Source organism: Vipera berus (assembly GCF_964194415.1).
Source record: "Vipera berus genome assembly, chromosome: 1".
Taxonomy (NCBI): domain Eukaryota; kingdom Metazoa; phylum Chordata; class Lepidosauria; order Squamata; family Viperidae; genus Vipera; species Vipera berus.
This window is the reverse complement of record NC_138202.1, coordinates 352,862,813-352,883,289: the sequence shown is the minus strand read 5'-3', so window position 1 is coordinate 352,883,289 and position 20,477 is coordinate 352,862,813. Positions and strand designations below refer to the sequence as shown.

General features: G+C 43.6%; 1 protein-coding gene across 1 annotated transcript; it reads right to left on the bottom strand.

Moving 5' to 3' along the window:
• Positions 1-1,832: 1,832 nt before the first annotated feature.
• On the bottom strand, positions 1,833-20,041 carry DYNLL2 (dynein light chain LC8-type 2). The gene is made up of 3 exons (XM_081338723.1): positions 19,723-20,041; positions 10,887-11,025; positions 1,833-2,689 (listed from the first exon to the last, which is right to left on the bottom strand). Exons 2-3 carry the CDS (start codon positions 11,016-11,018, stop codon positions 2,552-2,554), a joined length of 270 nt encoding a protein of 89 aa, XP_081194849.1. The 5' UTR covers positions 11,019-11,025; positions 19,723-20,041; the 3' UTR covers positions 1,833-2,551.
• Positions 20,042-20,477: the final 436 nt, after the last annotated feature.

The following is a 20,477-nucleotide window of genomic DNA, read 5'->3' as shown; positions in this document are numbered from 1 at the left end:
GCGAATCACTGCAGTTAAGTTAGTGACATGGTTGTTAAGTGAATCTGGCTTCCCCACTAAAGGTGATCACAAGACCCCAGGACTCTGCAACAGTCATAAATACGAGTCGGCTACAAAGCTTCAGGATTTTCATCATGTGACCATGGGACTGCTGCCAAGGTCTAAGTGTGAAAAATGACCGTGTCAGTTTTTTCAGTGCTGTTGTAACTTCTGAACGGTCACTAAATGGACTGTCGTAAGTCGAGGACTACCTGTAACTTAGCGCCTCCCCCAGAACACCCCAAATTGTGTACATATTCTATTCCAGACATGTCAAACACAAGGCCACACCCACCCAGCCCCGAGGGCAACTGCAATGCTGATGCGGCCCTCAATGAAATTGAGTTTGACACCCCTGTTCTACTCCAACCACCCCCCCCACACACACACCCAAAAAACAAAACTCAACACCATTCTTAAATGTGTCAATTTGATTTTAATGTTTTTGAAAAATAAGGGTTAGTCTGAGCAACTGCGGTTAGGATGGGAAGGAAGGATTCGTTTCTCGCACTCCATGAAGTGAGCTTATTCACAGTTAGACTCATGCACAGAATTAAAGAAACAAGACAGTCTTTCTTTTTTTCCCCCTCTCCAATGAAGGACAATGTTTTCTGTAGGACGGTGCCCTCTGAACCCCAGGCACTTACTTTGCCACTGCCTCCCTGCCTCTTTGGATGGGAAAAAAAATATCAGTAAACGTTAAACACAACAGCCGTTCCAACTTTGACATTTGTTTTGTTTCACGAAACAGTTCTACAAGGAGCCTGTAATTTTTGGTGTGCTTTGAACTCAGCATACAAGCGCAGGTTTCCCTTATGATTTGGATCTGCCTTGTTCTTTCGGACACAGCCCCCTCCCCAATAAACGAGGGGAGCCCGCCACGGTTCTCTAACCGATAACTTTGGGTATCGAATGGAAAAGACAGGGGCCGCATTCTCACATTTTGAACCCAGGGGCGTCTCAAAGGTGCTTTTTCAAAAGGCAGTTGGCCTTTCGGTTTTTCCTTGAAGCGTTTTGCTTCTCATCCAAGAAGTTTCTTCCAGTTCTTGGATGAGAAGCAAAGGTTTTCAAAAGAAAAACCCCAAGATGATCCAGTTGCCTTTTGAAAAGATCTGGATGACTGAGGAAAAAGTGCTCGCTCCTTCCATAAAGGTCTTCTTGCTTCTTTGCATCCCGTTTTTTAGAGAACTGCTAACCCTAACCCTAACCCCGAAATAGAATTTCTAGGCACTCTGAACTGCAAAAAGCAACCAGAGATGTTAAAGCTAACACTGCATTTCGTACGTCACCTTTGCAAAAAGAAAAAAAAAAACAATCCCATGATTGTTGCAACAGAACTTAAACGTATTCCTGTACAACCACAGACTAAGGGAAGCTAAGAAAGCCCAGAGGAGATCTTTTCTTGCACGTTCAGGAGCTAATTAGGTACAGAGCTGCTCCTGATGACCTTCTTGTTGGTTCAAGAGGGGACCAGAATAGAAAGCCAACAGAAGAAGGCGACTGGGGTTCAGCCTCTAAGAGATGAAGGTCAATCCACCTTTACTGGAGGACATTTAAAGCACAGCAACATTTAAGCCACTGATTTTGGACAGGATCTTCTTTGCACGACGAGAGGACATGAGCTACAATAAGGCAATACTGTACGGACTCAAAACAGGGGCATAGAAAATCCTGATCACATCCATTGGGCATCACAACAGAATCTTGGACACAGACATCTTTCATTTGAAAAATGCTTTGGAAATGCCGATACAGACCAGACCAGCCAATTCTTGAGATTTTTTGGGGGGCGGGGGGGGGAGGGGAGAGAGCGTTTCCTCTAGAGGATACCACGCATTTTGCAAATCCGTATCAGCTTTGTTTGCTCAATTTGTGTTGGAGGCAGCACGGGTGAATCAAAGAAAATTGGGCCAAGACAACACACAGACACACAGACACACCCAAGGCTGCCTCCAATCACTTTGTTTAGAGCTAAGGCGACTTCATGGGACAATAGTGCCATTTCGGGAAATGGAAGCTAGACAGGAATTTAAAAATAGTTAACTTTTAGAGAGATTCTATACCTAACACAGTTTTCCCTCCCTCTGCTAGGGTTAGGCCTCCAGCCTTTTGCAAGAAGAAAGTTAAACCCAAAGATTTGTTTTGTGGAATTGAAGTTTCTTGTTTTATTTTATTTCTTCTTCTCACTTAAAGGCCATAGTTGAAGCATTTTACAGTTCTCCTAGTGCAAAAGAACAGAAAAAATAAGAAGCAGGAACATAAAAGGGAAAACAAAAAAAAAAGAGGAGGAAGAGAGGATAATACTCTGCCTTTCTTCTCCTAGGCAATCCCCCCAAAACAGAGAAAGAAATGAGAATTGTAGGTATTTTTTACGGCAACATATACACATTAAATATAGTATCGAGTCCATGCAGTGGCGCAGCCATGGTTAAAGAGCTGGAGCCTGTCTTTAGTGCTACAGTCCATGTTCCTCACCAGCCGTGACCCCCCCACAGGTGCTGGCCTTGAACCCCTAGCCGGATTTGAACAGCAGAATCGCCACTTGGCCCAAGTAGAAGTAAATGAAGTGCTTCGTCTCATGCGTTACGTAGCTACCGAAGTTCCTGCCCACGATGCAGTGCCAGGTGGGGTTGTATTTCTTGTCAAATTCCTGGGGAAAAAGCAAAAGCGGGAAGGAAAGGTGAAAACCAGCGGTTTTGTGCAGCATCTTCGAAAGACACGAGCATTTTCAGACATGCGATCAAGCCTTGGCTTGTAAGAGGAGAAAAAAGGTGACGTGAGCATCTGCGGTTGAAAAGAAAACGAACCCAGCCGTGTAATGCAGACAAGAGCCATGGCTTTGACTGCACAGTGGAGGCCACCATCTTGAATTTTTGAACCAGCCCTGAGGAATGGAGGGGGTGTGTGTGTCAGAAACTGAAAATGGCAACTGTGTGAGGGGAAACTGCCCCTGGATTGATTTATGTGCCATCAGACTCTTACCAACAGCTCAGTTATATGGTCTCCACAAACTGCCAATTGCTTTCAATTTTCTATCCCTGTGGTTTTCTTGGTAAAAATACAAGGAAAAAATATACTACTATAGGCCAGTGATGGCGAACCTTTTAGAGACCGAGTGCCCAAACTGCAACCCAAAACCCACTTATTTATCGCTGGGTGCCAGGTGAGCGTGGCCTACTGAGTGGGTGTGGCTGTGGTGGTCATGGCAGATTGGGTGGGTGTGGTCACCTCAATGTCGCTCGTGGGGAGGGACACCTGTGGGGGGCGGCTGGTTGAAGAGGGACAGTTGCCACCTCCGAGGCGTGGCGCGGGTGCCCACAGGGAGGGCTCTGAGTGCCACCTCTGGCACCCGTGCCATAGGTTTGCCACCACTGCTATGGGCCTTCTGCACACTGTGAAATCGATCCTTTTTGCTGTTGGCCTCTGGCATCTTCCACCACAGGAGTATTTCACAACTTTGGCAGCTTTAATCTGTGTGGACTTCAACTCCCAGAATTCCCCAGCCAGCATGCTTGGTTGGAAAATTCTGGGAGTTGAAGTCCACAAAGCTTAAAGCTGACAAGGTTAAGAAATAATGCTCTATATAGCAGGGGTGTCCAACCTTGTCAACTTTTAAGACCTGGGGACTTCAACACCGAGAATTCCCCAGCCAGGTGCCAAAGTTGGACAGCCCTGCTCTACAATATTGTTGCTGTCCAATGCAGGGGCCTACTTGCTTTAACTGGGCTGTGGGAATGAGTGTCACCCCTTGACTGGCAGGGGGATATATATATAATCCCAGCAGTATATGCCCAAAAAAGTATATATTCATTCCTTCAAGGAGCAACCCCACAGACACCATGATGAGGCAGCACAGGAGGAATTTGGACATGTGTGCATTGCACATCCATAAAAAAAAGAAAGAGGGTTGTGACTGCCAGCCCACCTCAATTTTAGGGGGCCTTGGGGGGTCACCTCTAAAGTCAAACAAATGACACTTTTTAATGTGACCCAAGGACGGTATTAAAAATATACGGTGGGATCGTGCCAACTCTATTTTTCCTTTGATGAAATGGACTTGAGTGTTTCTCTTGATTGCCTGTGTTTGGACAATGCTTCAAATGTTCTTGGCTACACTGCCATAATCCCTTGCCCAGAGAATACAGGGTGTCCTCAACTTACAACAGTTCATTTAGTGACCATTCAAAGTTAAATGGCACTGGAAAAAGTGACTTATGACACTAACAACCATTACAGCATCACCATAGTCACATGAACAAAATTCAGAAGCCTGGCTACTGGTTCATATTTATGACAGTTGCAATGTCCCAGGATAATGTGGTCATTTTTACAACCTTCTCACAAGAAAAGTCAATGGGGAAGCCAGATTCACTTAACAACCATGTTAACTAACTTAACTGCAGTGTTTCACTTAACAACTGTGGCATGAACGGTCGTAAACCGTTAACAAGATGTCTCACTTCGCAACATAAATTTTGGGCTCAATAGCGGTCGTAAGTAGAGGACTACCTGTATAGAGTAGTCCTCAAAGATTTAATACCCAGCTGTCTGCTTCTGATCATTTCAACATTTTTTAAAAATAGAATCTCACACTCCATGACATGTAGGCTGCATTGTACATAAAGCAAAGTATACCTGTTAGTCGTAATAATGTTTTTTTTCCCCAGAAACCGTGTTTCCCCCAAAATAAGACCGGGTCTTATATTAACTTTTGCTCCAAAAGATGCATTAGAGCAGGGGTGTCAAACTCAATTTCATTGAGGGCCGCATCAGCATTGCGGTTGCCCTCAGGGGGCCGGGTGGGTATGGCCAGGGTGGGCGTGGCCTACTGGGTGGGCGTGGCTAGAGTGCGAATGGCCTACTGGGTGGGCGTGGCCAGCTCTACATCGTTTGCATCAAGGGTGTCTATGGGGGCTTGGGCAGGAGTGGGACAGATCTGAGGGTCTCTGGCAGAAGGAGGGTCTCTGGGCCAGGGCCAAGGCAGTGGGGGCCGTTCCCTCACTGTTTCCAGGATGGCTTCGCGGGCCACATGAAACCACTTCACGGGCCGGATCCGGCCCCTGGGCCTTGTGTTTGACATGTCTGCATTAGAGCTTATGTTCCAGTTAGGGCTTATATTCAAAGAAATGTGGAACTAAATGCGTCCGTCTGGCTATTTTACTGGGGGCTTATTTTGGGGTGGGGCTTATATTACAAGCAGCCTGAAAAATCATGCTAGGGCTTATTTTCCACTTGGTTCTTATTTTCAGGGAAACATGGTAATCCTTGTGACCATTTTAATTATATACAATGGGTCTCTCTCTTGGGGTATATATGATCTGGTTCCAAAGTTCCAATGCCCCGCCATGGTCATGTGACCACATTTTGGGCTCTCAGCAATTGGTCAGCATTTACAGCTCTTTGCAGTGTCCTGTAGTCACACAATCACGTTTTACAATATATTTTTTTTGCACAAAACAAGCGTTTACTTTCAGTTTTCAGCGAATCTAACCCATATCAAACAATTAGTTCACTTAACAACCGCAGGGAAAAAAATGGTTCATTACTTTGCAGGCTCCATTAACGTCGCAAGTCGAGGGCTGCCTCTATCAAGTTAAAACAAGATATTTCCTCCTTCCTCCATTCCAAATTGACATCTACCACATTTTCTCAAGGAAATTTACATCCATTTTCCAATTTAACGCATCAATGTTTCCCAATCTACAGATTTCCACAATGGAAAAATGGTTGGTGAAGTTAATGGAACTATCCTAGATGGTGAAACTACCTACTTTAATTTAAAAAAAAAGAGAGATTTTGTCTAGCTTTGTTTCTACACGGAGGTTACTTTGGAACTTTTTGCTTTGAAAGTGAAATTTTAATGTTGGGATTTGATGATTGGAAAAGTTTAGAATTACAGAAATACTGTGTCGTATTGAATTTTGGAGCAAAAAGTTAATATTTGTAACTGTGTTGAAGAAAGTCAAAGGTTATTCTTTCCCTACTGCCCACATTTTAAATAGTACTTTTACTTCTGCTTCGCCTTGAAATAATATGAATCCCACCAAATTCCTTATTCCACTGTGATTTGATCAAGTTACAGGCCTTGTGTTTGACATGTCTGGGCCTTGTGTTTGACATGTCTGGGCTAATTGTTCTCACTGATAGGAAATTTCTCCTTAGTTCTGCGGTGGTTCTCTCTTCGGTTTCCACCCGTTGCTTCTTGTCCTGCCTTCAGGTGCTTTGGAGAACAGCTTGACTCCCTCTCATCTGCGGCAGTCCCTCAAATATTGGAAGGTTATCATGTCACTCCTAGTCCTTCTTTTCACCACCATGGTCAGGGGATGCTGCAAATGACCATGTGAAACTATAGCCAAAGTGCCCAAAATATGATCACATGACCATGGGATGCACCTTTTAGAGCAGGGGTCCCCAACCCGGTACTGGGCTGTGGCATGCCAGCAGGCGGTCCACACAAACAAGCAAAGCCCCATCCGTGAGATGCAGGCAGCATACAAAACCACACGCTCTCCGGTCCATGGAAAACCTTTTCTCCATGGAACCGCTCCCTGGTGCCCAAAAGGTTGGGGACCTCTGTTTTAGAGGGTCTATCGTAACACTGTATTTATTTTATTTTTATTTTTATTTTAATCCCATTTATATCCCACCCTTCTCCGAAGACTCAGGGCGGCTTACAATCTAAAGCACAATGTGCTTAGCAATAGCCTTCATTCTATGTATATGCCTGCTTAAGCAACTGGTCATTAAGTGAGAACTACCTGTACACAGAATGTGAGTGCATGTGTTTATGTATGTGTAAAGAGTACGGGTAGGGGCAGTGATGCCAATTCAGCAGGACCAGCTGACAATCATCTTCCCTGACCCAATAACAATCCCATTTTAAAATTTATATTAAAAGAGTTTACAAAAAAAAACCTCCTATGCAAAAAAGTCCAGTGCCAATTTGCACTGGGGGCTGCAAAAATGAGATCTAGGTAAGGTAAATTCCCTATCCCTCCAATGAAGAAACGAGAAGCTGGCTACATCTCCTTGATACATTAAAATTTAATACTAGTTTTACTTTTCAAAGGACAAAAATTAGTCTGATGTATAAACAGATCTATGCTATAACAGCAATTACTATTTATAAGGACTCCATTGAGAAAACCTTTCCAGCATACTGTTTCTTGCTGTCTAAATACAGAGGGACTGGCACCTTTTAAGGACTTAAAACATTCAAAGAGAAGGTCTCAAATTCACACAAAGACCTACATTATCTTTGTAGCAAGCATCTGACACTTTTGAATCTAAAGTCATAAACATCTTTTATTTAGGCAATTTTCCAATGTCTGGGAAAACTGTGGCACATGCAAGTGCTTTAAAATGCATACACCACATAAATATTTAGAGTGGGGCCTCTTCCTTTTAATAAGGGATGTACTCATAGTAAAAAAAAAAACATGTGCACCACTGTTTCATAAATGTGTGACTGGTTTCAACCTGATATGTTGCCTGAACACAAATACTGTGACTTAGAAGTGATTATTTGTAGCTCAGGGTTGAACGGTGGGGTCCCTTGCTGCTCTCTGAGCTTGGTTGTTTCCTTGCAGACGTCATTACCCAAGCTATCACTGATGATGTTACCTAGTTTGGGTAATGAAACATTTGCAAGAAAACCACCAAGCTCAGAGAGCAACAAGGACCCCACTGTGATGTTTTATTTAATACATGCTAAACACACAGACTCAATTCTGCGCAAAAATAATATTAACTTCTGTGTTCTTGCGAGGTGGCTTTGTAAAAGGGGTGAGCAGTTAGCAGACAGGGACTTAGCTGGTTTTTTTATACGATACATTACAGACATTCCTCAACTTAGAACCACAACTGGGACCAGAATTTCCTTTGCTAAGCAAGCTAATTCTTAAGTGAGCCACGCCCCATTTTATGACCTTTTTTGCCACAGTTGTTAAGCAAATCCAGCTTCCCCTATTGACTTTGCTGGTTGGAAGCCAGCTTGGAAAGTGGCAAATGGCGATCACATGACCTTGAGATGCTGCATCTGTCATAATAATATACTGGTTGTTACAATAATACTTCTATTTCTAAAAATTATTCTCAGCCAAATTGAAACTTCTAGTTAATGATGTAATATCCCATCCAATAAGTCAAAACCTCTATTTTCTTCAGTCTTACTCTAGCTTTCTTCCTTTGCCATCTAACTTTCCAAGTCAGTGCATTTGAATCATCAAGTATTTCTTCCTCTATTTTTGTATATATAGTTTGGAATAAGAAAAACAATAGGATTTATAACTAGAATATTATACTTTGATAGAAGGGAAATATGAAAATGTTAAGGAGGTTTGAATAAGGGAAGCCTTTGGTTACCCAAACATAATCTATGAGAAAATGTAAGTGATAGAGACGTTCTGAACTCTGATGGGAAATTAAAAATAGAAAAACCGGGAAAACAGGATAATGATTGAAGAAATGGATATTAAGTGCAAATGTAGAAAAATGTAACAAAGAGGTTGATAGGGAGGGCCTTCTCAGGGTACCGCCGGTTAATGAATGCCGGCGGGTTATTCCCAGGGGAACCAACTACCCACAGAACTTAGGACTGCCCCCGACCTTTGCTCATTTCGCCGGGACCTGAAAACTTGGCTCTTCGATCTGTTTGGTCCAGACTGTGGGGTTGTTAATTTAACTGGGTTTTAGATTTTCTCTTGGGGCTTGAATTTAATTTGTTTTGTTTTTAATTTTTTGTATTCATGGTTTTAACTGCCCTGTAAACCGCCCTGAGTCCTATGGGAATAGGGCGGTATGCAAATCCAATAAAATAAATAAATAAATAAATAAATATTCAACTGTATATGTATTAACAACAATAAGAATTGTATTTGCCTAGTGTGGGAAAATTTGTACTACTGGAAGAAGAGAGGAAGCATTGGAAGGTGTAATATTGGGCCTAGACCAGGGGGTAGGCAACCTCGGCTCTTTTGACTCATGGACTTCAACTCCCAGAATTCTGGGAGTTGAATTCCATGAGTCATAAAAGAGCCAAGGTTGCCTACCCCTGGCCTAGATCGAAGAAGTTAATATGTACCACTGTATTACTAATGGATGCAGACAACACGTTAAGTACTTATGATTGTAAAACCAGAAAATTAATAAAACATTTATAAAATAAAAATAAATACTGGTTGCCAAGCAACCAAATTTTGATCATGTGATTGTGGGGATTCTGTGATGGTTGTTAACTGTGAGGGCTGGTTGTACGTTACTTTTTTCAGTGCCACTGTAACTTCAAACGGTCGCTAAATGAATGGTTTTAAGTTGGGGACCACCTGTATTCTTTACTAATACCTGGCTCTTCCACATTTGCATTTCCAGTTGTTATCCTGAGACCTAAATCTTCTTAATTTAATTTAAAATAATTTATCACTTTAATTCATTAAATCAATGTATTAATTTATAATAATTTAATTAAATCTACTTAAATCATCCTGAGATTCCAAATGTTCAGAGGTAGGCAGCTGAGTTAACTGCGCCTAATGTTAACTCCGTTCCCCAATCCATTAGCGCACTCACTCCTCCCAAACGTTTTTACTGTTAAACAACTCTTTGCAAATCAGTTTGGATCTTGTGCCAGTAGAAAGTATCACTTTTAAAAAAAATCCCCACTTAATGTTTCTGTTTGTTTGGTCTAACAGCTTTGAATTTAAAGAAATAATTGAAGGCAGAACACAATAAGCCTTCCAATTCAGAGAGTTACTCAGACAAAACACGTACATTCTGTCCCTAGTTTCCTGGGCTCTCTCTAAGGAGAAATCTTTGTTTGAAACTCTGCAATCAATAGTCCACACAAAATTTAAACAGGCCCAATTATACCGTCTTGTTTCGGTGTAGTCATTACCCCAAATGGCAACAAGTTTTTTCAGTGTTGGTTTAATTATTTTGTATTCAGACACCAATCATGGTTTACAACTGTTTTTCAAACGTGGCAACTAGTGAGATGTGTGGATTTCAACTGCCAGGATTCCCCAGCCAGCAGTGACTGGTTGACTGTATGATTCCTTGCCTAAGGAAACCAAGCCATGATAAGCAAACTTCGCTTCTATAATAATCAGAAAGAACCTTCTAAATCTAAATCAAAGACAGCAGCGACAGAAAAGCTGTAACTGCTTGTAAGACTCACTTGAGATTTTTCCAGAAATATCTGGCTCAGATAAGCCAGTACTGTGAAGTTACAACATACCTTCCCAAAATCTACTTACAACCCAGATCAATGTCCCAGTGTCGCTTCCCCTGCAGTGATGACACTTCATTTCTGGCACTTGGCAACTAGCCCACATTTATGGCTGTTTGCACCACCCCATGGTCAAACGACCATAATTTTTTTTTTTTGCAGAAAACTGCCATTTGCTTCATATTGATATATTGCAATGCATTTTGGGGAGAAACCCCTAAAGTTGGTACGTTCCAATGACTAACTGCCTAATTTTTTAGTTTGACTCATGAAATTGCTTGGATGAGCAACGAAATGTCTCAGATTAACAAAGTTTGGTCCAGTTGCCGTGATTCAATTGTTTAGAAACCTTTGCCCTGGATTGATTGAATCTTGACTGACATAGGGCATTTACTTCCTATTTTCAGCAAAACTGCCCCCAAACAATGAATCTGTTTAATAATAACCACAGTGATTTGCTTAACAACTGCTAAAAAACACGTTGTAAAATTGGGTCAGTCACATGATGAAATCACTTCACAACTGTCACACTCATTAACAGGCAAGGCTCTATTAGGGCTATAATTCGAGAACCTGTTCAACCCCGCCCCTGCCCCCTTGCCTTTCGCAGACAAAAACATACCTTTTTGATGTATGCTGCAATATCCTTCTCTATATTATACTTCTCCATGGCCTGGGTAGCACAATCAACAGCATCTTGCTGCATGTCCTCAGACATGTCAGCATTTTTGATCACAGCCTTTCTGTCAGACATGGTGGACCTGTGGGAAGATAACAAGATGAAGACCATGTCAAAATGCAATTTATCCCAGACCTAATCCCAAGAAAGCACCTAGAACCTGCAGCCTTGTTTTATTCTCTTTTGAAGGTAAGGATGGATAACTGTGGGGTATTCTGCAGAGGAAGCAGGAAATCACTCAGGTAATTAACTACAGGTATTTTATAGAGGAAGCAGGAAATTCCATATTCCCTGCAAGAACATCCATTATTATTTTGACATTACTGGAGAATTCAATCCCGCTAAACATAGGAATTATTTCTTACAAGTGCACAGGCAGCTGCACAAATTTAAGAAGTCACTAATCCACAAAGAATGTGCCACAGAGGTAGTCCTCAACTTAATAACCATTTGCTTAGTAACTGTTTGAAGTTATGATTATGCTAAATAGCGTGACTTGCAAGTGGTCCTTGCACTTAACCATGGTTGCAGAGCCTTCCTGTCATGTGGTTGCAATGTGTGATCTTTCCAGCCAGCTTCTGACAAGCGAAGGGAAAAATCAGCAACGAAGTTCACAAGACGTGGTCACATGTCTCACTTAATGACCATGGTGATTCACTTAATGAGCATGTCAAAAAAAGTTTGTAGAATCGGTCACATGATCATTCACTTAATCCCATGCTTAATAATAAAATTCCCAGTTCCTATTCTGGTTGTAAATTGAAGACTACCTGTACTTTAGATTAACCTTCTTGTGCCTGTTGAAATTCTCATCTGTTATGTCTATCTAGGAACTCACCTGAATGCTGAATACATTATGCCATGATGTGTGAACAAGTTCTTTGTGGATTAACAAACCACAATTAATTCATTGCTCTACATAAGCATCTGAAATAAGCAGTATCAGATAGTAACACATGCATTGTTAACTTCTCTATGCAAATTATAACACAAGGCACGTCTGAGGAAAGTTGTCTCCATTTACATCATGACACATGTTGGCTTTAACTTCCTTGCAAGTAACTATGGTGCTCTCATGTTAGAACATAGCCCAAGGAAATGTTGCATTGAAATAAAACAATTGCTGCACTGCCTGAAAACACACACACACACACACACACACACACACAGAGAGAGAGAGAGAGAGAGAGAGAGAGAGAGAGAGAGAGAGAGAGAGAGAATGCCTCCCTTTTATCAATTCTATCATTCAATCAGAACTTTTAATATCTGAAGCAAGTCAGGTTGTTGTCTGTATAGACTAAGACTATCATTTGTCTAGAATAGTTTGAGCAAGGAGACTGGACTAGAAGTCCTCAAAGGAGTCTTCCCACTCTTATTATTCTATGTTCAAAAGTTGACATACAGGCACTAAATTAAAAAAAAATCCTCAAATCTAGTCACATATTAATAATTATAGCTTGTCCTAATTGGGACCAGAATTTACATTGCTAAGCAAGTCAGTGGTTAAAAGAGTCACTGTAATTGTTAAGTGAGGGGTCCTTAGTGCTCTCGGAGCTTGTTTTCTTACAGATGTTTCATGACCCAAACTAGGTAACATCATCAGTGCTGGTTGATGATGGCTAATTGACTAACACCGATGTTACCTATCTTGGGGTCATGAAACATCTGCAAGAAAACAACCAAGCTCAGAGAGCTGCAAGGACCTCTCATTTCAACACAGAGCTACAGATATTCTCTTTACTGGTTGTTAAGTGAATCATGCCAATAATTAAACAAATCCAGCTTCCCCCATTGACTTTGCTTGTCCGAAGTCAGCTGGGAAGGTTGTTCATGGCGACCACATGACCTGGAACGCTGTAACCATTGTAAATAGATGGCAATTACCAAACTCCTGAATTTTGGTCACATGACCACAGGGATGGTACAACAGTCATTACGTGTGATGTGAGAACTAGTTGTAACTGTTTTCAATGTTGTAACTTCAAACGAATGGTTGCTAAGGCAAGCATTACACATAAGCCTAAAATACATCTCAATCTTAAACCCTCAAAATCCTGACAGTTCAGACTATCAGAACTCAAAAACAAAGACTAGCAAATCTCAATTTACGTAGAATTATGTATGCTCTGTAAAAGAACACTTACCATAAAGTAGCAAATATATTCTTGGACCAAAACACTAGAATGCTAGTGAACCATCCCCCAGGGGAGGGCAAGAAGTACTCCCAAGACAGAAATGCCTGCTGACCCCTCCTATACTTAACCATGATTTACTTCGGCATGCTTTTGGTTTTAGAATGCTATCCAAATCCAACCACTGTGATTTCTAAAGAATTATTTATCGTCTTGTGATTAATGTAGCTCATGTCAATGAACCGAACTGCCCAACTTTGTTCTGCACAAGTGAACCCAATTTCCTACAAAAGCTGCGGCCTCTTTGTAGAGATGTACATTTAAGAATCAATTTTTTGCCCCTTTCTAGTTTGTAAACACTTTATGATCACCCCTTTCATCACTGCTTCAGGCAGGAAGGCTGTGCAGAGTGGCGAGGACGGCTGAAAAGATCATTGGCAGTTCCTTCCCTTCCATCCAGGGCATGGCACAGAAGCATTGCTTGAGCAGGGTCCACAAGATTGTCTGGGATGCTACACATCCTCTTCACAACCTGTCTTCCTTGTTACCTTCTGGGAGGAGGGGGATCCGTGGTATCCGAGGCAGAACATCCAGATTCAGTCACAGCTTTGTTCCATACAAATATCAACCTTGTGAACTCTAAAGCTTCCTCCTTCCGTTATGTATTCAAAATGGACAGTGATTAATATTTATATGTTACTTATATGTAAGGGTCTAGGAAGGGGTAGGCAACCTTGGCTCTTTTATGACTCTGGACTTCAACTTCCAGAATTCCTAAGCCAGACATCCTGGCTCAGGAATTCTGGGAGTTGAAGTCCACGAGTCACAAAAGAACCAAGGTTGCCTACCCCTGGCCTTGTTGTTGTTAGTTAGTATACTATGTTGTATATAGTATGTTTTAAATGTGTGTTATGTACGTGGACACTTTGAGAGCACGCTACCACATCTCACTTTTAATGTGTGCCGTTGCGGCCATAGGAAAAAATGACAATAAAGGTTATCTAATCTAAAGGCTTATCTAGTTCAGAATCCAGAAATGTGATCTACTCCAACTTTTTCCCTTTATCTCGACTTCCTTCTAGTAGATCTCTGTTCATTCAATTCCATTTATTTGTATTTAAACTCTTTGAGATTGGTTGGGCTGAGTGTGTGACAGGCTTAGTTGCTCAGCTGGCTCTCACGGCTAAGACACAATTCGTGGTCTCCTGCTTTTTAGCCTGGTGCCTTAGCCATTAGACCAGACTGAGGTATCTTTAGTAAGATAGCGTTGAAACAGCACGGTGGCTATGCTCTTTGCCTAGTGAATATGGAGAAACAGGAGTAAGGAGCACTATACAGGAAGTTTTAAGCTCTGAATTTAAGGCAGGATGTATAACTTAGTCAACAACCTCCTTAAAATGCCAGCACTTTCCTTCAAACCTTCAGACTATAAATTTATATCCTTCCTTACATCTGAACTTCAAAGATGTACCAAATGAGAGACAAATATTCTTCCAGTTACTCTTATTTCTATTTCCCTCTGCAACACAAAATACTTCACAAAATATCACCAGCATTTACAAAAAGCTAGAGTCTTAAAAGCTTAGGTCCATCTCCACACTAAGTTGTATAGCTATTTGCCTACTGAAATAACTTGTACCTAAGCAGCTGTTAGGGACATCACTAGTTATGTATCCACTCTTACTCAAAATGTGGCTTTCTACTCAGCTGTCTAAGCAGCAGACCTGCATCCTCCATGACACATCTAAGTATTTTATGGCCCATGGGCCACATCTGGCCTGCAGCATTGGTGGCAATCAGAGGAACATCAGCAGACTTGGCGGTGGGAGGCAGTCCAGCGTCAGGGGTTGGGACAGCAATGGTAGCGGGTGGAGGGCATCGGGGTTGGCCTCAACAACAGTCCCAGTTTCTCATGTGGCCCCTTGGAAAAATTAATTGCCCAACCCTGCTCTATGCTATGCTTAAAGAGGAAGTAGTTATGAATTTGTATTGAGTGAGGGGGGGGGGGTGTCAAGCAACTCCAAACTACAGTTCCCAGAATTCTTAGTGAAAGCCAGGCCCATTTCGACCCTTTAAACACGATCTAAATCATGTTCAACAAGCAAGTAAAGCAAAAGCCACAGAAGCGACACACTTGTTTTCTCACCAAAAATATTTTAAAGTATTAAAAATACTGCAAATCTGTCCTCTAGGTAGGTGGTTCGGTTCTGCCATAGCATGATATCTAAGCACATTGTGCTTTAGATTGTAAGCCGCCCTGAGTCTTCGGAGAAGGGCGGGATATAAATGGGATTAAAATAAAATAAAAATAAAAATCTTATGGCATGACAGCCATTATGGATGGATGATACTGGTTTGTGTCAGCAGTGGACAAAACAAAAAGATCCAATGTCCTTTTTGCAGTCCGTGAAGAACAACTGCTGAATTTTGGCAGCAGTTCATTAACAAAGCATGTTTTAACTCCCCTTAATAAACAATAGTACAACTGAGTAAGGATTCAAATAGGTTTAATGGAGCTATCCTATTTTTTTTTTTAAAAAAAAACACCTCACCAAGCAAATTTGCAAAGCAGCTAAAGTTATCTGCCACTCCCTAGTACTGAATAAAGGAAAAGATTGTAGTCCCTGGCTGCATAAAATTCCCAATGGATTGCCAATTATGGCTTAGTGCAGTGTTACTCAGCCCTAAAAATGTATGCTTTCTGTTAAGAATCGAATCTTAATTGGCTAAGCAGATCCATGTTCTGCCCTGCATTACAACAGACACAAATCTGCAATTTTCCTAGTTGAACAACAAAAAGACAAACTGCACTGTCAAGCAAAGTGTGGCAGTCTTTCTAATAGGAGCACACACTAGCACATCCCCCTTTTGTGTAACACGCCCTGTCCCTTGAAAGCAAGTCTCACTAGTCTTTTAATCCCATTACAAAGTCACTTGGCCCTCTGGAACTATCCAGGAATAGCCTGTTTCAATGTTTTTATCAACCCATCCATCCCGAGGGCTAGACACCTAGTTCTTTCTGTCGGGCAATCGAAGCCAACATGCTGAGAATGAGAGGTGCTTTGTGACAGGGACCCCAAAAGGGATCTGAAGCCACGAAAGAGAGCTTATTCAAGAAGAGGGAGAGAGCCCACCGCATTAACAGCTTTGCCAAGATTCTAATTCTCCAAAATGTTTATGATGATTCAATTTCAAGGTTGAACTTCAATATTCGCATTTGCACATACTAAAATAAGCTAATTGCATGCAGCTTCAAGAGATGCTACGTTCACTGATTGACATTTTCATGAGGTTTTTTTTTAAGCTATTTTTTCAGTAGATGGTGGCTGGCTTCATTTTTCAGCTTCTATTTTCAATAGAGACCTTCTCACAGGACAGGTTTACTAACAGTAAAAGAACTCCATAAATGAGCACCCTTAACCGTATAATGGCAAATTTCCAATATGCTATAGCAGGGGTCCTCAAACTTGCCCACTTTTAAGACTTGTGGACTTCAACTCCCAGAATTCCCCAGCCAGGCACACTGGATGAGGAATTCTGGGAGTTGAAGTCCACAAGTCTTAAAGTGGCTAAGTTTGAGGACCCCTGTGCTGTAGTATTTTAATAAGAAATACAAGTCAGTCCTTGAGGTAGGACCATTTGTTTAGCAACTGAAGTTGCAACAGCAGTAAAATTAACTTTCAGCCAGTCCTCATACTTATGACCATCTCGGTACCCCCCCCTCCCAACAGGTGCTCACAAGTCTGGCGCTCTGCACCCAGCATGTATTTACAATGGTTGCAGCATCCCAGCAGCATTATGTGATCGCCATTTGAGACTTTCCTAGCCAGCTTCCAACAAGCAAAGTCAAGGAGGGAAGCCACTTCACTTATCAACTGCATGATTGACTTAACTGCAGTGGTTCCTTTAAAAACCCGTCATGACTCCTATAACAACTGCCTCACCTAGCAACAGAAATTTTTGGTCCCAATTGTGGTGGTTGAGGAGTACCTGTAATCCTCAAGACTCTCATTAAATGGGGAATAATTATCCTGTCACCTGGTGCATTCCAACACACCTTCCACCTCCAAACTTAAGCTGTTACTCTGGGGGGGCGGGAAGAGAATAAGCATTCTGTTGGGATATTCCAGCTCAAAAACCAGGTTGGACAAGCACTTTCCTGTCCTCAAATACCACATAAATCTGTCTACCAGCATCAGCCACTATGACTTTTAAAGCAAGATCAGATTATCCCGTTTCAGCTTATCGCTGATCTGGAAACTGGACCAGGAGAGAAATTTAATTTTTTCTTTTTTTTCGGGGGGGGGGGGGGCATTTTCACCAGCTTCCATCCAAGATTACAACAACAAAACTGGACAAGGTGCACACATCACAATGGGGTTTAGCATAAATGTCTTCCATGTGGACTTGTGCTTGCACAATGTGGATTTCACTTCCCAGGATCCACACCCAGCAGCCACCCTTGAAAGGGATGGCAGCTGAAGCATCCAATACCTGAAGCGCCCCCAAGCTTAGAGAAGGCTGACACAGCATAATAATATGTGCAGTCACTGCCATCTGTGCAAAAGGAAAGCAGAGAATGCAGACAACCAGGGTCCTTTTGAACTCCCACCACCAAAAAGAGGGGAAAGATAAGACTGCTGTTTGACAAGAAGTTCTTGAATCATCCCCTTTCCCCAATGAGCTATTAATCAAGACCCCCTTCCCACCTTTCTCCATTACAATCCTTATTATAACCACACAAGCACTGCTATTTAGAAGATGATGACTCCTGTAAAGAAAAGATACACACACCCCCTCCCAAATGTACTTGCAGAGGTACACCGCACTATTACCAATGCATCACTGTGCAGGTTGCAACCACTCATTTCAGGCTATTTAAAAAGGAGGGGGGAACCATTCACACCCTTTTAGACAACCCAGACACTTATGGGGTTACACAAGGGAGGTCCCCTCGCAGCTTTTAGGGAGGGCTGAATGTTCCAATGCCCCCCCCCCGTTTTTGGATCCAGTCCAAGAGAAACTCCACCTGCAGGCTAGGAGAAGACAGTTCTGGCTGATGAAAAAAACCTTGGCCAAAAAAAAAAAGGCCACCCCCCCTCCCATTTCAAAGCCATTGACTCTAGTCTAGAAGAATCCAGCCGGGGATCAGGCATTGGATTGCAAAGGAGAAACAAGGTTAAAAGCCGGGAAATTGAACAGCCACAACTCAAGCCACACACCCTGGTTTCAGGTCATGTTACTCTACACCTTTTCCCACATGACAAGGCAATTTCTGAGATCTATGGATCCTTTTTTTAAAAAAAAAAATCTGCCATTTGGTAGTAAAAGCAAAGCCTATCTATCCACTTTCCTCCTTGCAAGGAGGAGAAACCACCCCCACACTAGATTTTCTCTGGGCACCCTGCAAAAGTCCCAAAACTGATTGAGTTAAACTGTTTATCCTCCCCAAAAGAAGGGGGGGCGGCTAAGATTTCTCTAGTAGGACACAGGGAAGGTTGGAAAAAGCTCAGGAGAATGCAGATCAGGATGGACAGGATTCAGATCAGTGGTACCCATCATTCCTTCCCCCCCACACACACACAACTAGTGGAAAGGGAGGGGGGTGTCAGATAAGTCAAAGGAGAAGGAAGGGACCGCTCTTCCCCGTGACATCCATGAAGAAAGGCTGAGTCTATATAAACTTCGGCCAAGGTGGGTCCAATTGACAGGTAAGATTCAAACCAGAGGTACATTAGAATGACAGGTGGAGTCCAAGCACCAGCCCAGGAGAGTTTCGAGGGGTGGGGTGGGGGCGATTGTGGGTAGCAGGACTTGTAGGACTTCCCCCCCTCCTCCAAGCAGAGCATCTTCTCCAATCGGGAGGTCCTGCAGAGACCCCGAAGCGCAACGACACCCCCCCCAAATCCCCACGTCGCCCAAGCAGATGGGAGCGGCAGCCTTTGAATTTCCCCGGGGAGATGGGGAGGCGGGCGTCGGCTACCCCCAGTGGGAGAGCCTCCTCCTCCTTTACTATGGAGGGGGGGGGCTCCATTTCCCAGCCGCCATCCCCACGACGGCCAAGTTACGGGGGGGGCTTTTTGGGGAGGGGCGTGGACCAAAACAAGAGGCGCGCCAAGCCGGGAAGCGCAGTTAAAAACCGCCGGCATCTCCCGCCGCTGCATCTCTCGCTCGGAAAGCATCGCTTGGTAAGCGCCCCCCCTCCCCGGCCCAAATCGTCCCCCCACCCCCTCAACCCGATCCGCACGTTATTCGCAAGGCAACACCAGCTGCCTGCAATTAGTGCAGGTTCGAGTCCCACCGGGCTCAAGGTTGACTCAGCCTTCCATCCTTCCCAGGTAGGTCAAAAGGAGGACCCCCAGATTGTTGGGGGCAATGAAGCTGACTTTGGAATAACGCCGCTTGGGGTGTGTGTGTGTGTGTGTGTGTGGGAAAGCCCTAACAAGCAGGCATATACATAGAATGAAGGCTACTGCTAAAGCTCGTAAGCCGCCCTGAGCCTTCGGAGAAGGGCGGGATATCAATGGAATTTAAAAAAAAAAATACAAGGCAACGCAACAACAGAAGGCAACGCAAGACGCCCAGAGAGCCCCCCGAGTTTGCACACACACACACACACACACACACACAGAGGCGGGCCCGCTTACCTTCACAGTGGTGGCTCGGCCTTGGAAACCCGCGTTACGACGACAGCCCTGGCCGGCGTCCCTCCTTGCAAAGGCAGCAGCAGCAGCAGCAGCGGCAGCAAGGTGCCCGCCGCCCCAGCGCGCCACCCCCCTCCCGCCCGGCTTCTCGCTTCTCCTGCCCGGGGCCAAACGGGAGCGCAGCGGCCGGCCAGGCGTCTCTGGAAGGCGGCGGCGTCGCTCGCTTGCACAGCGGCGGACGGCGGCAGTGGGGCTCGCAGCAGCAGCAACGTCGACGCCCTCCGCTCCTTTCCGCCAGCAAGCCTCCTCTGGCGAGCTGCCCTGTCCCCCCCAGCGCTGAAATAGCCGTCCCACCCCTTGCAGTGGCTGAGCCACGTCGCGCCCCGATTGGTTGCCGCAAAGCCTCGTCCCACGGCGACGTAGCATTCTCCTCTCGCTCTTCTCGGCCTACATCTTGTTTCGTCCCATAATGCCACGAGGAGATTGCAGAACCACAATGGGGGGGGGGGGGTGGAAGAGGGAGAGAGAGAGAGAGGGGGGGGGGAGGGAGAGCAAGAGGGAGGGGCGGGGTTGGGCTGGAGCGTGCAAGCCGGGTGGCTTTGCCTTGTGCTGCGCGAAGCCGGCTGAGAAACCAGGCGCCTGCTTCATTTTGCAAAATAATAATAATAAAATAAAATAATAAATAATAATAATAATAAAAAAAGAAAGATTAAGACGAGAAGTTGAGTTGAGTCCAGAATTTTTCCTATTGGGCATCG